This window comes from Hydra vulgaris, chromosome 13 (genome assembly GCF_038396675.1).
Source record: "Hydra vulgaris chromosome 13, alternate assembly HydraT2T_AEP".
Taxonomy (NCBI): domain Eukaryota; kingdom Metazoa; phylum Cnidaria; class Hydrozoa; order Anthoathecata; family Hydridae; genus Hydra; species Hydra vulgaris.
Window position 1 is genome coordinate 14,978,393 of NC_088932.1, and position 21,653 is coordinate 15,000,045.

The 21,653-nt window shown below is 29.4% G+C and overlaps 1 protein-coding gene and 1 long non-coding RNA gene across 2 annotated transcripts; both read right to left on the reverse strand.

Annotated features, from left to right (window-relative positions):
* Window positions 1–12: 12 nt before the first annotated feature.
* Window positions 13–3,659, reverse strand: LOC136090159 (uncharacterized). Its single transcript, XR_010643212.1, has 3 exons — window positions 3,594–3,659; window positions 2,534–2,588; window positions 13–74 (listed from the first exon to the last, which is right to left on the reverse strand). It is a non-coding gene; the product is annotated as an uncharacterized LOC136090159 (long non-coding RNA).
* A 12,644-nt stretch (window positions 3,660–16,303) lies between these two features.
* Window positions 16,304–20,701, reverse strand: LOC136089677 (uncharacterized). The gene is made up of 4 exons (XM_065815730.1): window positions 20,473–20,701; window positions 17,501–20,384; window positions 17,271–17,311; window positions 16,304–16,419 (listed from the first exon to the last, which is right to left on the reverse strand). Exons 1-4 carry the CDS (start codon window positions 20,699–20,701, stop codon window positions 16,304–16,306), a joined length of 3,270 nt encoding a protein of 1,089 aa, XP_065671802.1.
* Between the last annotated feature and the right edge of the window lie 952 nt (window positions 20,702–21,653).

Consider the following 21,653-nt stretch of genomic DNA (forward strand, 5'->3'; position numbering starts at 1 on the left):
ACAACTCGTCGATCACAATCGTCTGCATTTTTTACAGTCGAAAGACGCAAGTCAACCATTTTTGTCACACACTCCTAATTAAAAAAATACAAATAATTATTATATATAAAAAAAGAAGACCAAAATGTTAATTTTTAGTTGCATGATCAGAGTGTTTTAAAAATAAAACACATAAACTTCCTTTTTTAACTACTTAAATTTATTTTTATTTTAATATTACTAAACAAGATGTGAAAATTTAAACAAGCTTTTACCTTAACTTTAGTCAAATAATTAAAGTTTTTTGCCAAATTACTTTGTCAAATTATTATTAATAGTAACTTACTGAAAAACATTGACTTAATAATCATAAAATCAGATTTTTTTCATCCATTAAATAATTTGAATTAACTAACTGATCTCAAAATTAAAAGTAGGTGAAAAATGTCATTTTTTTGATGTAAATTTAGTTTTGTATTTATGCTTTTTAATTTAAGTTTACGTTTTTTATTTAAGTTATTAAGATGCTCCAGGAGGACCTGAAAAATAAATTTTGTTTAAAAAAAACAGTTTTTAACTTTATTTTTCCAGGATTCTTTTCTCTATGCACTGAATACATATGTTTTTGTTTAAATGGATAATTGATTGATCATTGAACAGATACATTCAAGTTTTGTAACAATATAAAGATCAGATCATATATCAGTTTAAATTAATTTTTATCATAACAGTAAACGCAGGTGTCATTTTAGTTCAAGTTAAAAATAAAGACAACATAAATCAAAACTTTTAACCTATCATGAAACTAAAAGATATCAAAGAATCAGCTATCATAAAATCAGCTATCATGAAACTAAAAGATAACAAGAATTCCAACAGAATAGTGTTCTTAGTCTTAATTATATGTAACTAATTAACGAAAAAAGTTTTAAATTCTTGAATTTAACATCTTTAAATAATAAAATGAATTTATTGCAAAGCAAAAATCTTTGTGATAGACCAGATATTATAAAACTAAGTGAAAATTAGATTACTCTACTCTTTTATGTTAGAGTTGATAGTTATTAATGTTACAATGTAAACAGGTATAATAAAGATGCAGTCGCATTGCAATTCATTTCAAAGATAATTTAAAAACTTTTTTTCTAAATCATGGGCTATATGCATTTGATTTTATTGAACAGGTCTGGTGTTCACATACTATTGGAGCAGAAAATATTTTGATAGGGTATATTTATAGACTACCTGACAGTTATGTTGAAAACTACCTTATAATTAACAATATAATAAGTAATGCAAAAAAGAATATTGACTGAAACAATCACTCAAAACAATACATAAATAAAACTGTGAACAGAGTGTTTTTTTTTATAGACAACTTGAATAACAATTACATTAAACAGTTTGTATACAAAGTAACATTTGAAATTAAAATTTTTAGACTAACATGTTGGATTTAATTCTATCCAACAATTGTCAAAATTTGCGTGACTTGCAAATGCATTAACAATTGGGCAAAATAAAATAATTGTATTATTTATAAAGATTAAAAATTGATAACACAAATCAGCAAGAACTAAAATAAAATGGAGAAGTATAAAATATAATGGAGAAGCATTCAAGTAAGCTAATAGTTATATTTTAAAACTTATATATATAACTAAGACTATCACTTTTTGATGTTGAGTTTTAATTTAGATAATATTACTACAATTGGCAAATCTTTCAAAAAAATGACGAATTATTTAATACTTTTATAATAAAGAAACCATTGGTTCAAAGTAGTTTCTGGTTCTATCCGAACATTGCAAAATAAATTTAAAAAGATGATCAAATGAATATGAAATGATTTAGTAGGATGATACTAAAATCTATAAAAAAATTAATGTAGGAAAAACAAACAATGAATGAAATCAAAGCAACTCTAAAATTTTATTCATATGTTAAAAGTAAACATAGAACATCCCCAAAATACAATTAAAAAGAGACAACAACATTCATTACAATTTCCGATAAATTTAAAAAAATATTTTTCAGATTACATTTTAAAAATGCATTGACTGCAAAACTTCTGTTTTTTTTGTTTTGTTTTATTTTTTGTTAATTCACCTCCCCAAGGCCCAGAAAGCCACTACAGACGAGGAGACTACTTAATTGTGGTTATAACCCTCTCTTAACTCTATAACTCCGAAACACGAAACTTGACGAACAAGGCCGCTGCGCCGAGAAACAAGTTGAGCGCGGTACTACCAGGAACGTGGTGGGGATTGAATTCAGAATTCTCTCGCTTATGAAGCGAGCACTCTACCACTACACCACTTCCACATGTATACTGTAATGGTAAGACAATAAATCAATGAAATTAAACTAGATAAATCAATAAAAATTTTCTGGAAATTTTTATTTCTTAGTTAATTTTTATATTCTTTGTCTATTACGGACTTCCGTATTTACATTTATCATATTATACTTTTTACATTATTTTCTCATGCAACTTATTATCATTAATTTTCAATATAAAAAAAATAACTTTAAATAAATTTAATAAACTTACAGATTTAGACCTTCTTGTATAATAAAGTTTATTATTTTGTATTACAAACCATCTCCTTAAAATACAATAGTACTATAAATTAGTGACATTTGTTTCTTTTTCTTTAAAAACAACACTTTCAAATTATTTTTATTAAAAAAAGGCAAATTATTATTTCTATTATTGTTACTATTATCACTATTATTAAATTTAAAATACTTATATAATATATTAAATTATATTGATAACATTAAAAACAACAAACATAAAAAAATGCAGTTAATCTAATATTTAATGACAATTATTTATTTTTTATAAAAACATATATTATTAACAATTAGGTGATAGTGATATTGCAGTAAGATTACTTGTATGTGAAAAAGTATCATATGTGTGTGAAAAAGGTTTAATTACACCCATAGTTAAAATACTTCAATATAGATCAAACAATTCATCCATAATACTACAATGCTTATTTTACAATAAAGAAACCTCTCTTTCCAAGATTTTTAACGAAAAAATACATAAGGAATCTCCTTAGAAGTAGTGCCTGCTCAGCCTTCAAGAGGATAACAAATTTTAAAAAGTTAAAAATTAATAGTTAATATGTACTAAAAAATATGCAACACCTATTAAATAATAATATGGATAAACCTATGTGTATAACTTGATGTGTATTCAAAATAATGAATATAACTTGATATGTACTAAACATAATGAACCTAACTTGGTGTGTATTAACCATAAATAAACTGAGTTATTTTCTTTGTGATTTGTTACAAATATATTTTCAATATAATGCTTATTATAAGCTTTGCAGTGTATACTATACAGTATTAATTGCTATTTATTATAATTATATACTATACAGTATTTAATTGTATACTATATAATTAATATTTTAAAAAAACTAAATGAACCCAAAATACATATATTGTGAAACAAGAAACAGATAATCTTGTTTTCCACAAAATCAATATGTATTTAGATTTGATATTTATTAAATTAGAATTGATATTTCTTCGAACAAATTAGGTATCTACCTGTACATATGAAGTACACAAAAATTATGTTAACAAACCTGTGCCAGTTCTTGAACGCATTACTTGATTTTTTGAATAAATACCTATCTAACACAACTTCACTAAAAAGTTTTAAAAACTTATTATAAACAAACAAGATTTCTATATATTTTTACAAAACAATTTAAAGTTAACTATTTAGAGAAGTAATAAAACAATAGATTACTGATTGCATTGTTAATAAAACAATATATTTCTAATTACATTATTAATAACAAAATATTGCTGATTGCATTGTTAATAACGCAAAATATTGCTGATTGCACTGTTAATAAAAAAATATATTGCTGATTGCATTTTTCATTACACAATATGTTGCTAATTGCATTGTTAATTAAACAATATGTTGCTGATTACATTATTAATAACAATTATTGCTGATTGCATTGTTAATAACGTATTATATTGCTGATTGCATTGTTAATAACGTATTATATTGCTGATTGCATTGTTAATAACGTATAATATTGCTGATTGCACTGTAAATAAAAAAATATATTGCTGATTGCATTGATAATAATAAAATGTAAATAAGACCCAACAATAACTAAAAAAACGCAAAATTAAAGAAAAACATAAAAAAAAAATTTTTTTAATAAAACTTTTTATTGCCTTCGTAAAGTAGAAAAAAGGCATTGTTTAAGATTTAATAAAGTAGTATATATTTAAATTTATTCATTATTTCTTATCAACTTTAAACCATTTAGTTATTGTCAGCAACAACAGCAACAAGCAATAAAAAACAGTAACAAGCAACAACAACAGTAACATTAAACAACAACAGCAACAAGCAACAACAACAATAACAAGCAACAACAACAGTAATAAGCAACAACAGCAGTAACAAGTAATAACAACAAAAACAATTCTTTTCAAAACTACTTGTTAAAGTTCTTAATAAAACAACAACAAAAAAAAGATTTTAAAATATTAAACATGATATCACTATGCTTATCTAATCACCCATTTATAGTTGTGTGTGTGTGTATGTATATATATATATATATATATATATATATATATATATATATATATATATATATATATATATATATATATATATATATATATATATATATATATATATATATATATATATAAATATATATATATATATATATATATATTTAATTGATAAAAAATGTCATGTTCAGTTATATTTCTTTTATCATTTAATAGTGATACTTTTGCTTATATAGTATAAGCCATTATGATAATGGCTTATACTATATAAGTCGAAATATTACTGTTAAATAATAAAAATAATATATAATGGTACATGATTTTTTTCATCAATCAAAATATAAAATATATTAGCGATGTCATTTAAACAATATATATAGATATATATACAGGGCTGGAAATAAGCGCCGGATATCAGACATAGCCTAGTTCTTGTCATTAAGCATTACATTTTTTTGAGTTAAATAGTCTCGTTTGTATCATTTATTAAAGCGTTACAATTAGTTATTATTTTAAAATTATAGTTTAGTATTAATTTGTATTTTTTGTCCGATGGTTTTTATAAATTTCAAACAAATATTTTAGCTTTAAAAACTCCGTATTTAAAAATTTTAACGTAATTTAATAAAGTTATAATTAAACTTAATGTATTTTAGTTACAGAATGTAACCGAAATACATTAAGTTATCAAATACGTAAATTAATTTGTAAATTTATTAAATGTTTACTCTGTAAATATTTAATATATTTACAAAGTAATTTATGTATTTGATAATTTTGTGTTTTTATTATACATTTTCATTATATATTTAATTATAAACTTAATATTTACAGAGTTTATGTATTGTTGTGAACTTAATACTCTGTTTGTTGGGTTCACCTGACTAAGGCATATCAATTTTTAACGCCTAATATATTTTTAATATAAACCAACGATATTTATAAACAACTGGCAATTATCCGTAACTAAAATACATTACTTAAGTATTCCCTTAATACCAAGATAATTGCTGTATAAAAAAAACCCATTCAAAATACCTTAAAAAAAGATGTCATCGCGTGACAAATTAATTTACAAATATTTGTACTAAATACCAAAAGTTTATGACACACTCCTTAATTTGTAGATAAAATATCTACAAATTATCATCAAAATGTGTATCAAGGACCATTATATGTATATATGATTTTATGATTTGTTATATGGTTTTGTTTTTTGTTCTGTTTGTAGCTTCGTAGTTATTTGCACCTGTGATGTGATATCGCTCCTTTTAGAGTTGTTTATGTTTTCTTCAGTCTCGTTAGAAACTTGACAGCTAATTTCCAACAGATAAAGCATCTGAACCGGTCTTTCCACTATTTGATTATTTCTCGTTGTTAATTTAGCATCTTGAATTATAACGTCTCCTTCTATAAGTTTAGTAACTATACCAGTTTTCCACTCACCTCAATTCTTTTCTTCCCCTTGAAATAAAAAAATCTCTCCCACTGCGATGACTATTCAATTATATTCTCTATGTTGATGATTTTCTTGTAGTGATCTTAAGTACTCGCTTGTCCATGTTTTCCACGCTAAGTTCTTGCATTTTGTGATATACTTCACTGCTTGTGTCATTGTATTGTTGTTAAACTCTAGATCATTGTCATCTTCTGTATTTTTGAAAGGGGTAGTAATACCTTTACCTTGTAGTATCACGTTTGGTGTTAAAATTAGAGAATAAATATCGTTTTCAATGTATCCTAATGATCAGTTATTCAACGTATTCTCAATATCTATCAAAACCTCTTTATCTCGTTTGAATGTTAGGCGAAGTCTTCCAGTTGCTTTGTGTAACGATCGTTTCACCAAACCTACCATTCTTCCAAAGAAGCCTTAAAGTATTATCATTCTTGTCTCATAACAAACCACGAATTTTTGAATAACATTAATGGTGTTCATTCGGGGTAACTTCATTATAGTTCTCTCCTGGATCATTTGTTTCCAATACGGGAAAATTTGAATTCCTCTTGTGAAGGTCGAATTCTCCCTTTTTGAGTAAATGCATTGCTGTTAGCTTCAAATTTTTAACATATTCCATATCAATCTCTTCAGTGATTATGTCATTAACGTATATGATCTTGTTGATTAATTGAATTTCATTCTCTTGATGTGGGTAATGCATTTCATATGTCAATAAATGTTGTTTGATTACTCCCCAAGTTTAAAGGGACTATGTGTACATCCAAACAGGATTCGAGTGAACCGCAGAGTTATAACTTCTTTACTTTTTAAGTCATATATCCAATAGAAACGGAAGTCATCATGACCTTTGGTATCAACCCTTATTTGTAAAGGTTGTAACGGAGGACCAATATGCAAACAATCATTGAGTAAGGGTGTTCCATGCTCTTTAGCAAAAGCATCAAACACAATCCTTAGCTTAGTTGTTTTGGAAACTTCTTTTATCACCGCTCAATGAGGCATATAGAATATCCTCTTTCCAGTTGGTTTGATTGGTGCATACTCAATAATTCCATCCTTGAGTTGTTCTTGAATAACATCATTGTATTTGATAAAATTATTTGGTTTCTTTACAAAATTTTTAGTAAATTGTGTAACCTGGAGATGCTCCCTTCTGAATAAGAAGCTAGAGTTGAACATTCTTCATTCCATGGTAATCCATTGTTATAAAAATCAGTTGGATCTTGTTTTAATTGTTCTTTAAACTTTATATTACTTCATTTTGATTTCCTTCATTTGGTCTAGCAGACCAAGTACATCCAAGCTGTATAGTTCTTTGTAGCAATCATTGGTTGACTTTGTAAAGTATAAGCAGTCCAAAGTAACTTGTCAGGGACCCATAATTGTCCAACCAAATACGGTTTCTTCTGCAATAGCTTCTCCGTTGTTTCCAGTCCTGAAGCCTTTTAACTTAATTCTTGCAATATCCCCAGCACCAATAATAAGATGAATTTTATGATCATCATAGTTATCTTCATTGTCAAAATGCAATTCATCTAAGTGTTTGTACTTCTTTAAGACGGATATCATCGAATTTTGTAGCACTGTAAGCATAGTTCATTCCAACTTGTAAAGTTTAATATCAAGGCTGCTGCATCCATTAGTTGAGTGTTGCGTCATGTTGAACAACGGAAGATTTTGGAGAACTGAGCCAGTCATTGTTTCCATGTTTTTTGCTTCCTATTTGTTTGATTTTCAGATACTTGATTAGCGTAGATGAAGCATAGGATCTACCAGCTCAAGTGTCCAAGAGTGCTCTCACATATTCACCAACCTTCACAACAATTGTTGGATGAATAGTTTGTCCTTTGTATCAAACCATAAAGATACCCTTTTTTGATTCATTTTTATTAACATCAGTGCATATAGATAAATGATATCTTCCTTTGCAATGATAGCAAGAATGCTTGCTTCAGCAGTTCGATACTGCATGATTTGTTTAAGTGCAGTTAAAACAACAATGGTTTTCTTTAAGAAATTGTTTTCTTTGCTGAGTCGATTGGATTTTCGTACATTTGTGACTACAGTATTTTGTGAACTGCAATAAGCACACAATTTTTATTTCGTTATGTCGAAAACATTTTTCCATTTGATGTTTGTGCTTCCAATGAACGTGAGGTTTTGTAGTTTTCGTTTTCTTTTCTGATAATATTACTTGGTCGCCCAATAGATAATTTTGAATTTCGTATTGTATAGTCACGTAGTGCTTTGATCAGCTGTTTAAAACCCCACTCCTACCAATTTGGATCAGTTTAAGTAATATCTGATTTAACAGGACCAAGTTTGTTGAGAGTTTCATATACCAGTATTTCTGCTGTTTCCAATTTGTTTAATGTTTTTAATGAGTTCACACTGACGTTTAATTCTCTGTAAAACTGATGCATTTGATCCACATTGGTATTTTTTATGAAGGGAAGGTCAATAATATCAAAACCTTGTTTTCGAATAATTTTAGAAGTGATTCCATATTTTTGTTTCAACACCATTTTTGCTTTTTCATAACCACTAGCATTAAAAGGAAGTCCAGCAACTTCTTCTTTTGGAATGGTTGATAAGAGTTTGCATAGATATGTCAATTCAGTGCTGGACTGTTGCCAGAATTGTACCCAGTCAAGAACGGTGCCATCAAACTTTGAAATTTGTAGACTGGGAAGTTATTGCTTTAAAATCGTTTGTATTTGTACTATTCATGCTTTGAGTTGCTTTTTGTTTTACGCAAACAATTTCTTCCTGCATTATCCTCTTTTTTGTAATGTCTCTTTCTATGCGGTGTTCTTCTAATAAAGTAAGAATATCGCTTTGATGTTTGATTAAATTGTTTTGTTGTTCGTACCAGCAACCAATGTCTCCATTGTCAGCATTATCTTCATTTCTTTTTAATTCTTCTATGGTTTGGATCAAGTTGAAAGTTGCCAACAACTTTGCATTGATAGTTGATTCCAATTGCTCCAATAAGTGTGTAATGTTATGGTTCAATGCCATGCGTACTTCTAAACCAAGTTGCTCAACTTTTGATATTGTTAGTTCCAATTTTCCTGTCAGTGTTGCCATAGGATCTTCGCGATGCTAAGAAGGCATTTTAATTTTTGTTGTAGGTTTCCTTAGTCAGTAGATAACTTGTTGAAGTGTTCAGTAGATTCAAAATGTCCTGGTAGTGTCACCACTTTGTATCGTGAATTTAATACTCTGTTGCGTTTAACTGACTAAGGCATATCAATTTTGAATGTTTTTAATGTAAACCAATGATATTTATACACAATTGGCAATTATCCGTAACTAAAATATGTTACTTAAGTATTCCCTTGATACCAAGATAATTGCCATAACAAAAACCCATTCAAAATACTGTGAAAAAAGCATAATAGCATGACATTTTTTAATTTACAAATATTCGTACTAAATATTAAAAGTTTATGACAGTATTTAATATATTTACGTAATAATTTATGTATTTAATTATTTACAAAGCATTTCGCATAGTATAGTAGTTTTAAAAAAATGTCATAAAAATATTTATTTTCTTTTTCAAATTTTAGTTTTTTGAACTTTGCTTTTTTCTTTTTCTTTAAGATTTTCTTTTTGTTAGATAATTTATCATATAAATTGCATGGTCAAGTTGTAAATACAAAAAACTTTATATGTGGTCAAGAATGGCGTTTGATCGCAATTTTTAAATTTTTATCGGACATGTCCAGCACACTAGAGTCTATCGGACAAATTGTCCAGTACAAAAAAGTTCATTATTTCGAGCCCTGTATATATAGATATATATGGGACAATCTAGTTCTAGAGCTCAATGATTTAGATACCGTCTTAAATACTTGCTGTCACAAAATGGCTTGTAATTTGAACTTTTTTTTTATGAGAAAAACATTCTAGGGTATGATTTTACAAGTATGTAGAAATACATTAGAGTTGGTAATGAAATCTTTATTTATCGTCTGTAAAAGAAAAATCGATTTAAAAATTTTGATTTTTTGGCCCATTGCACAGTGATTTAGAAATTAAAATTTAAATTTAGCCAAAATATAGTTTTTTAAGTAGCGAAATTTAAACAATTTTTTTAGCTACCTATTTTCTGCAGTTTCTTATATTTCTAACGGTATACAAAAATAAGTACTGAAATAACAGATTTAATTGTTATTTTTTGTTTGAAAATGAACGTAAACAGCTCTTTTCTATCGTAAAAGTTTTATCATTATTAAAACTTAATTTTCTCCTTAAATACATAACCTTTCGTTTTAATTTTCATTGTATACAAAGATAATAGATAAATTTATCTTTATTTATAAAAAAAAGTAAATATGTATTGATACATCTTATAAAAAATGCATTTAAAAAATGTAACTTTTATGAGTTTAAACTGATTTTTATAGTCCAAGGATTTTTTATCTTAGACTTCCTTCGCAAAGTCAATTCTTTTTTTTAAAGAGAGTTTGTATCATTCTGTTAGAAACTAAAAAATTAGCTGCCCCAACTTGCCCCATTTTCAAATAATGTGGTTTTAAAAAGCTAATTTAATAAAAAAATTAATGATGTAAAAGCCAATACGACATATATATATATATATATATATATATATATATATGTATATATATATATATATATATATATATATATATATATATATATATATATATATATATATATATATATATATATATATATATATATATATATATATATATGATTTTTGTCATTTTCAAACAAAAATTAACAATTAAATCTATTATTTCAGTACTTATTTTTTTATATCGTTAAAAGTATAAGAAACTGTAGAAAATAGTTAGCTAATAACATTGTTTAAATTTTACTACTCAAAAAACTATATTTTGGCCAAATTTCAAGTGTTTCTAAATCACTGTGCATTGGCAAGATTATTCATCAAATTTCATTTAATGAATAATCTTGCAAATGGACCAAAAAAATTTTTTTTTACAAAAAAATTATTTACTTTTGTCACATAAGTTACTAACAAAGATAAACAACTTGTTTAAGTAAGCGTTCCTAGGTCCTTTATTAATTTTAAAAATCCGGAAAAGGCCTGCGAACAGTTTTATTTTGTTTTTTGAGCAAAATAAAAGTGCAAAATTATTCAAAATGCCAAATCAAGCAAAAACTCATGATGACAACAGAAAATTATCAGTTTAAAAAAGCTTACAGGGAACTGACTGACTTAATGATTAAACACTATCAAGAAGTTTTTGGTCAAGCTTTCAACTTTGAAGATCAAAGAGTCCCAATTAGTATCTGTGAAAACTGTTCAGTAGGCCTAGGAAAAAAGAGACAATGGTGAAGATGTTCAACTTCCCTCACTGACTACCAAAACATAAAGATTCGTCCTGCAACAAGAGAATCACTATGTGATTGCATGATTTGTTATGTGGGAAAAACCAAGTTTGGAAGTTCTCAGCCATTTGGAAAAACAAACACTACCAGTCAAATGAGAGAACAGCAATGATTGGAAGAGGGATTCCACATAATTGTACAAAAGCAATGGTTTGACAGAACTTGCCTGAAGCTGCAGCAAAAGACATAAAAGCAGCAGTTATAGTTTTTGTTATAACCAATAAGGTTCCTTCACCCAGTGGCACTGTGTCTTAGTCAAGGAATAAGAAGATATCTTCCAGTTAATTATAAATGCTTAATATACTTTTGTTTTAGTGATTTTTATTACAACAAGAAAACTTTATAAGAAATTGTGTTATGTTGATGAAAACATTTTTTTCAGGGCCATCAAGACAAAAAGAACTTTTTCCAGCAGCTACATCCACCTTGACTGCTCAACAACATTTACAAGATCAAAACCAGACTGGGCTTTCAAACACTTATCAAAGTAGCTTCCTAGCGAGTAGTTACAACTTTAGGGAAAATTTTGAGTCTCTTGGAAAGAATCTTTCTGATTTGATTGTCACCTCAGAAATTTCAGACACATCCAAACGTCTATTGGGGAATAATCCAATTATCTATTAGTGTACTGCAAAGATGTTGAAGCTCTAGGAATCATTTTAGTTCAGATCTGAGGTCCTCAGTCAAATAAACTCATCAAGGTGAGAATTGATGGAGGATGGGGGGTTCCTGAGAGTATCTCTTGGGATTCTTGACTTAGAACGAAATACTTCTCCCCCGACTAAGAAACTTCTCTTCAAGGACTCAGGAGTGAAGCATCAACATCAGATGGCTATCTCAGAAAACCACTCTGAAAATTATGGCAATATAAAGCAGATCACGGAAAATTGTGCCTTTAGAGATCACACTCAAGTGTTCGCCCTTGTACCTGATGTGACATTGAGTCTAAGAATTTATATCAGAGTGGTGAGCTCCAAACATTGGACAGTTTTTCAAAATTTTTAAAATGTTCTGCAGCAATAAGTTAGTTATTAAGTTACATAAAGAAACACTTATTTTGGGCTTCACTCCACCCATCGAACTTCACTTGCTTCTTGGTGTTGTTAATCACCTCTTCACGGGTCTGTCTGCAATGGAAAAATGCATCCGAGGGGCCAAAAATTATAAACTTTCAACAACAACCCTTTTGCGAAGAGCAATTTGCAGACAATTAGTGCAGAAATTGTTTTACGAAATGTTGACCTGCTTTAACAACTTGCGGAAAAGCATGCTTGTTTTTAAAGCATTTCCATTCCTTGACACATTCAGAAAGTTTGATGCAGTTGTTCATGACACCATTAGAAATGTTCCTCAAAGACAACTATCGCATCTTCATTGAAGAATTTAAGGATTCCTAGCTTAAGCTTTCAAACACGAGTGTGACTGCCAAATTGCATGCTGTTTTAATATAACACAGTTTATTGATCGCCATAACCATTTACAGGGCATCTGTTAAAAGCAAGCAACAGAATCACTAAATCATGACTTCAATCATCACTGGCAACGGTTCAAAAAGCTCAGTAATCATCCAGACTACACAAAGAATCTTCTAAACTGTTTGATTAACTTAAACAGCATGTACTCTTTTAACTTTTTTGTAGAGAATACTGTATTATAACATGCAAATTGTAGAAAATTACCCTTCAACATCAATTTTTAAGAACTAATTTTAATAAGAGTAATCCTTTTTTTTTTTAAGTTGCTTGATCTGTTAAGCAGGAATCTGATTTTTTTAATTTTCTGAAGAAATTAAATGCTTTTCATTTGTTGTTGTTTCTAAGTTGTAAGTATACTGCATATTTATCGAATAAATATGTTAGAAAAAGTTTCAAATGTTTTCAATAAAAAATGTAACTTAGTTCAGAGCAATAAAATTGAAAATTCGAATCAATTTTTCTTTTATGGATGATGATGAAAGATTTCAAAACCAACTCTAATGTACTCTTACATTCTTGTACTATAATATGCCCTAAGGTTTTTCTCAGGAAAAGAGGTTTGAATTAAAAGTCATTTCGTGACACAATGGCTATATTTCAAAAAGTCATTACAATCATATGTACAATGTGATTGTATAGATGACATATTGATTTCGGAGCTTCACAATTTAGTTTATTTACAGTCTGTTTAATGTTAATAAATCAACGTTAAAAAAGCTATCAATCTTAACGTTGTTTCAACGTAAATTCAACGTTATTGTAACGTTTTTTTGCGTCGAATAAACGTTGATATAACGTTCGAACCTAACGTTACTCTAACGTTGATAAATCAACCTTGAAAAATTTTCATTCTAAACGTTAAATTAACGTAAATTTAACGTTAGGTTTCAACGTAGGTTCAACGATATTTCAACGTTGTTTTTCCGGCTGGGTTATATATAAGCGACAATTAATAATGCTACCTACAGCGAGTCATTGGTCACTGTCGGTAGCATTTTCAAATGAAGAGTAACCTTCATTTGAAAAAAATACATTTTGTAACCGCTGTTAAAGGAACAGTCATTTAAAAAAACTTTTAAGTATCTGTCCTTTGAAAAAATTAAACCTTTTCTTTAAAAAAATGTTTTATGTTTGACCCATTATTATTACGTCCAATATATTGTTTCGAAATAATTCTAATTTCTTAAGTTTCTAATGAGTTCCCAGCCGGCAAACAACGTTGAAATAACGTTAAACTAACGTTAAAACCTAACGTTGAGTTTACGTCGATTCAACGTTTAGAATAAATGTTTTTTTCTACGTTGATTTATCAACTTTAAATATACGTTAGGCTCAAACATTATATCAACGTTGGTTCGACGCAAAAACGTTACAATAACGTTGAATTTACGTTGAAACAACGTTTAGAATGACAGTTTTTTCAACAATGATTTATCAACGACTGATTTATCAACAATGATTTATGAACCGACTGTTAAAAAACGTTTTGTAGTCACAGAAACGGTTGATGAAAATTGTGATCACCGTCAAAACGTACTATGCATGTCCAATAGTGTTGTTGTACATCTCCATTACATTATCAAGTTATATTATGGATAGTAACTCTACTCAAAATCTATACTTAGACTAATTTGAACTTATTCAATTTAGTTTAGTTAAAATAGTATGGTTAAAGAAAGAGATAAAACCTGTTTTATTGAAAAATATATTTAAATATTACATATATTTACATATAATTGAATAAAATCTACAAAAATTTCTTTTCTTTTTCATTACCTTTTTGAAATGGAGTGTATTTTAGAAAGTCAAACAATATTCCATTCACCGAGATTTTTTTGCTATATTGAATACAATAGAAGAAGCTGTAAATAAAAAAAATATATTAAAACAATCAAAAAGGAAAGATTTGAAAAAAATATAATAAATGAAAAAGTGTTACAACTTATAAAGGTATATCTTTTACAACGTCATAAAAATTAGTGCTTTTAAATATATTTTTCCACCTTTACCCTTCATATCCTATGAGTCCATTAAACTTTTCCAAAATATTCTTAATTTTTAAAAGATAACATAACTGTTGGACAGGGCCATTCCAAAGTGGTCTCTAATGGAAAGGAAGGTGGGTGTTGTATGTATTTTTTGTCAACTAAAAACACACACACACAAAAAGAAAAAGTCCTAAATATTTGCAATTTGCCAACTATAGTTCAAAACTTGTCACTTTTGGGACGGGGAAACACCCTACATCCCCGTTCAGGACGGCCCTGATGTTAGATAATTATTAAAAAAATTTTTAAATATATAATTTAAATGAAACAAACTTTTTCCAAAATAATTTAATTATCAAAATACTAAAGTTTTCTAACATCGATAAGTAATTATAATATGATGACGGAGTGGCCACATAAAATTTTCATAACAAAAATAAGGCTTTAGAGGAAATTTTGCATCTAACTTAGAGGAACTTTTTTGTTTTTATTTAGGCTTAACGTCCATATTTTACACTAATGGGGCTTGGACATGGGTCAATAATGTCATTTTATATGTTAAACAGCATGCATTTGCTAAAGCAATTTTTTTACAATCCCTTGCACTTTTAGGCATTAACCAGTTTTGCAGACCAAAAATGGGTTTTTCAAACATTATACTTTCATCAAGAAATAAAAAAGAAGGAGTTAAAGAGGTTTAATCAAATTTTAAACTTTTTAGAGGATAATTGAGTACTTTGGACCTGGTTATTGAAAAAAGAGGACTTTAGAGGATTTTGAAGGAGCTCTAAAGACGTTCCACCAACTAATTTTAATTGATTTATCTGTAAAAAACATGAAGTAATTCTAATATTATGTTTGTGGAGATATTATATTGTGGAAAAACCACACAAGTGGAATTCCTGGATGCAAAATTTAAAAAAAGATGTATATATATTTACGTATAGATTTGATCAATGAATAACTGGAGGTCAGGTGCATTGTCACTTTATCTAAATCTTTGATAACTGAACATGTAAAACGTAATGACTAATTTATAGAATAAACTATAAAAAAAAATTTTAGTTTTAGGTATAAAAATTTAAATTTATATAAACCAAGCACAAAAGTAATACCTACTTCAAAAATAACCAGGAAATTCTCTTTGTTTGCGTTTTCTTTTTCGTAAACCAACATTTTCATTATCACATTTATCTTTTCCAGTTATGAATTCAAATCTTTCACAATCCTGTTTGCTTTCTGTTGAACTGAAATAGTTATATGAATGGTTATATATTTTTATCCACAAAATAACTTTACTTACCACATTATTTAAAAAATAATAATTGTAAAATTTAGATGTTATACCTAAAGAGAATATAGTTTTTATTTGTGGAAACTTAAGCCGATTCTTTTCGGCATTTTAGTGCAGTCAATACTTCGGTACCTGGAAGCTAATAAACAGTTTTATTGCTAATCCAATTAGATGGAATTACACCTTCTTCTCCTTGTAAATCATCATTCCAAACAGCTCCTTTCCAAATAATTGATTTTGAAAATATTATATGAGCTAATAATAAAATGAAGAAACCATAATATAAGTAAACTAACAGGTCTAGTTAAACTAGCTAATTCTTGACGTTTTATAACCATAATACTTGCTAAACAATAATATTAGTAGACATTATTAGCAAAGATAAGATTTTCTTTTATATACAAGTTTATTATATTTTAAATTCATTTTTACTAATATATTTATTATTCTATTACTCTGCAGAGTTCTGAATTTATTATGTTCAAATAACTCAAGGCATCAAATGAAAATAATGAAAGAATCCCAGGTTGCTAAAACATAAGTATCTACGTAAGAGTAATACGGAATATTTTGATAAAAATAGATAATATTTATTAATAATATAAAATGTAATAGTTTAACTTAAGGTATATTATAAAATATCACATAACAATATCTATGTTTGATTGATAATATAACACCAACAAAAATTAAAAAGAGAAAACATCTCAATAAATAATAAATTATCATTCAAACAATTTTTAAGACCAAAAAATAACTTGAACTTGTTTTTTACTTATTTTGATCTAATAAACATTAATATTATTATTAATTTTTAATCCCACATTATTAGTATTTTTGTTTTTATTTAAAAAATATATATATTATATCAGTTACTTTTTCGGCTTTTATCATTTTACGTAAAACATCAACTCAATCCTAGGATTTTTTCATAGTTGAGTTTTTTTTGGAAATGTTGAATTAACACTGGAAACAAAATATTAGTAGACAGCAAAAAAACATTTCTGTATAAAAATATGTGTAAATTTTTATAACAATAAATCTAATTTTTTTCTTTTCGCCACCTTTTTAAAGCGGAGTGTATTTTAAGAAGTCAGACAAAATGCCATCAGTTAAAGTTCCAGTCGCTCCATCGCTTTTACTAAAGCTGTGAATAAAAATTAAAAAGTTTTACATGAATTTGAATTTGATTTTATTTAGAATCAATAAATTTACAATCAATAATAATTTTTTTTTTTTAAAGTTTTTACAAATTCAATAATACTGTAAATTAGTCAATCATTGATTATAAAGTATAATGACGAAGAGATGCAACACCAGGCATCTCTATACTAACTAATGTGTAGGGCTAATTGTCAACGAGACAAGATGCCCATCATGATAGGAAACTTTTGAATAAGTTGACCGAGTGAGTGTCAATTGCTTCCTGTGGTAGCATATTCCAGGACGGTGTGACACGATTAGTAAAAAAGTGATGTCGCTCTTCGCAATCGCTGACAATTTGTCTGTGTAGCTGTTTATTGTGACTCCTCCTGCAATATACGTTGTTAGAGATCTTTGAGGAACAAAAAAGTTAACATCATCAATTTTATTTATAATTTTAAACTGTTCAATAAGATCTCCTCTAGCTCTTCTCTCTTCTAGTGTTGTCACTCTAAATATATTTAAGCGTTGCTCATATGGGAGATGTTTGATTGAGGAAACTTTTGTCGCTCTGCGCTGAACTCTTTCAAGCATATTGATATCCTTTTTTAGGTGAGGAGACCATGCTTGAATAGCGAATTCCAGGTGTGGGCGCACATATGTGATGTAAAGCGTTCGCCAGAGATAAATGCTTCTGCTTCGGAACACTTCTTTTAGTAGGCCCAATTTGTAATAGGCTACTGAGACTGCACACTCTACCTGGGCACGGACTTTGAGGTCATTTGATATTAGAATACCTAGATCTCGTTCAGTTTCAGTTTCCTCCAGGTTTCGACGAGTGCCTTCTGTGTTCGTCATTGAATAGACTTGATTAGATTTTCTGTTACCTCGACCGACATGCATTGTTTTGCATTTTTCCACATTAAAGAACATCAACCATTTGTGAGACCATTTTATGGCTTGATCAATGTCTGATTGTAAAGCTAGCATATCTTCATTCGATTTTATCATGTTCATAATTTTACTATCATCTGCGTAGAGCTTGAACTTGCTGGTAATGTTGTCCGGCAGATCATTTATAAATAGTACGAAAAGGAGAGGGCCGAGGACACTTCCTTGAGGGACGCCACTTGTAACTTTTTTCCAATCTGATGTGAATATTTTAGCAGTTGAGTGAGTATCAATGACAACACGCTGTTGTCTATTGTTAAGCCAAGCATTTATCCACATTAGTGCTTTCCCGCTGATGCCATATGCTTTCAATTTGCTCAATAGGCGATTATGTGGGACTTTATCAAATGCTTTTGCAAAATCAGTGTAAATCATATCGACTGGATACTTCATGTGTGCAGCTTCTGTGAGGAAGTCGCGAGTTTCGAGGAGATTAGTCAAACAGCTTTTTCTTTGAACAAATCCGTGTTGTGCTATGCTTATTAAACCGTTTAAGTTACAGTGTAGCACTATTTTTTCATGTAATATACTCTCGAATATTTTGCATGGTATGGATGTGAGAGAAACTGGTCTATAATTTGATGCTCTTAGTTTGCTTCCTTTCTTGAAAATGGGCGTGACGTTAGATTTTTTCCACAGGTCTGGTATAGTGCAGGTTGAGAAAAATTTCTTGAAAACTAATGTTAGTGGCAATGCGAAAGCTTCTGCGCAGTGTTTGAGTACACGAGGGTGAACGTTATCAACACCAAGAGATTTAGATTCGTCTAGGTTTGCGAGTCGAGCACGGATATCGTTGATTGAAAAGATATTCTCGTCTAATATACATTTATTGTCAGTTCGGGGTTCTAATTCCGGCACAGGTCCGTCTGGCTCGTTGACAAATACTGATTGAAAATAATTGTTCAGGGTTGTGCAAATAATTTGAAGATCTGTTGAAATTGTTCCATCAATTGTTTCTATGGAGTTGAATACACATTTTGAGTTGGTTTTGTTTTTGATATGAGCGTGTAGCTTTTTAGGGTCGTTTTTATATAAATTAGCTAGGTTCTCTTCATATTTTAACACTGCTAATCTCAAAGTTTTGGTTACATTTCTGCATGCTTCTTTGTGCTTGTCTTTGAGCTCTCTATGTGTATGGCGACCAGAGGCAATATATTTATTCCAAAGTTCTTGTTTTGTTCTAATAGCTTTTAAAACTTCGTCTGTTATCCATGGTTCGTGTTTCTTCTTGAAGGGCAAGGTAGTCGACGGAATGAGTTCTGTTGCTAGTTCGTCGTACACTTCTTGGAATAGATTGTAACATTCGTTAGCTGAGCAGTTTTCGAATAAGCTTTTCCAATTTGTTGAACTTAGTTTTAGCGAGAAATTAGCGTAGTCGGCTCTGCTCCAGATAAAGCGTTTTTGCTGCACGATTGGTGGTACTTTTATCTTGTCGTTCAGAACAAATCGACCTGTGATTAGAGCATGAGATTGTCCCATTGGAGTGTCCCCGAACGAGTCTTCTTCTTTTATTTCTATCAAGAGATCTGGTTTGTCTGTTATTACTAGGTCTAGAGTACTGTTCGGCTCTGAAAATCTGTTACTACGATATGTTTTGAAGGTGATCAATTGTGTGAGTAGGCATTCGTTTAAGCAATCTTGAAATTTCATGTCTCCTGGTTGTTCATTTAGCACGTGCGCTGTTGTCGCCACGCCACCGCCAATCTCAATATACTCATAAAATGTGTTGCTAAAATTAAAGTCCCCATAGATTATAATGAAATCACACTCTAACCTTTGGGCGGCAGCTTTCGAAGCTTTGATAGATGCTATATAGTTTTTGAGAATTTCGTCATTTAGGTCGTGTGGACTATATATACATCCGAGAAGAATTGAGTTGTTGCCAAGCTTAATAACGCGCCACATTTGTTCAATGGAGTCTGAGTTCAATTGTGCAAAATTGGTTTCTAATGTAGTTATCTCTTCTTGTATATAAATGGCCACGCCACCTCCTCTTCCGTCTCTATCTCTTCGATGAATTTGATAGCCTGGTATAACCGTGTCGCTTGTTCCGTTGTACCAAGTTTCGGTGAAGAATAAAATGTGAGGAGTATTTTTAACTTCTAAGTTGTGTAAACGGGCTATGGCTTCGTTGCGTTTGTTTTTATTTAGCGAGCATGGATTGTTGGCCCAAAAGCGGAGATTTGCAGGAGATAGATTATTTTTATTTATTACAGGGATGCTGGTCGTTATTTTGGTGTGTTTTTTTTTTAGGTGGACGAGTTTTCTTGAGCGGTGCTTGTTGTAGCTGCTGTATTACTTCTTCGATATTCGTTGAGAGCTGTAGTTGCTGAGGCGAACACATATTTCTTTTGCTCGTTTGACATTGTGACATCAATACAGCATATTTGACCGGTTCTTTTGTGGATGACATTCCAAAACGGTTGGTCGAGAATCCCAGCATCTTTCAGCTCTTCGTTTTTCTTTTTAAGTCTAGCTCGAGTTTCGTTGAACGCTTGTTGCTGAGCCGGAGTTCTGTCTTCTCGTGACTCCTTCAACTACTTCTCATCAACTACATCAATTTAACTCCGTTAAATTGTTGTAGTTGATGGCGATTGCAGAGATTTAAAACAACGGTTTGTTCCATTTCGTTTGCAAGAGAGACTTGAATAATATTAGAGTTATGAACAGTTTGTTTTTTACTTGAGTTTAGGCGTCGAGCTTGTTTGATTGTAAAGTCATCAAGACCACAAGCCTTGATGAACTCTGTGACGCTTGTCTTGTCGTCTTTGTTCTCGGTTTTGGGTAGACCAACCACAATGACGTTCATGGAACGATCCTGCCTGTCTTTGTTTTCGGCAGCAACAATATTTATTATTTCGTTTCTGTGTTTGACTGTTTCAGGTGCGTTTCCTTTGAGTTTCGAGGCGTAGGTAATAGATTTCTTGTCTTCCAGTTTCTTGTTGAGATCGTAAATTTGGGCAGTTAGTTTAGCCTCGGTTTCTTTATTCAATTTAATTATCGGTGTGAGCGCAGAGATTAATGCCACCTTGAGCATTTCGGCGACGCGGTTTTTGTAGTTTTCGTTGAATGTTTTGTTTGTGAATGTTGTTGCCATGGTATCTCTTATCGCTGCGTCGACTATTGATACGCAAGTTGTGTCGAGAGCTGCCGCAGCAGCCACTATTGATGTCATTTGATAATTGTCAATTTTAATAATTTACAATTATTAAAATAATAATAGTAAAAATTTTAATAATAATGATAATAATAATAAAGATATTAAAATAATATATTTCAAGTTTTAGCAAACTTTAAAACAAACTTAATTGCTGATTAGAACAGAACTAAGTGTTTATAGCACAATCAATTTATATTACGTCGTTTAGCAAATAATGTAATTTAAATGGCCTATA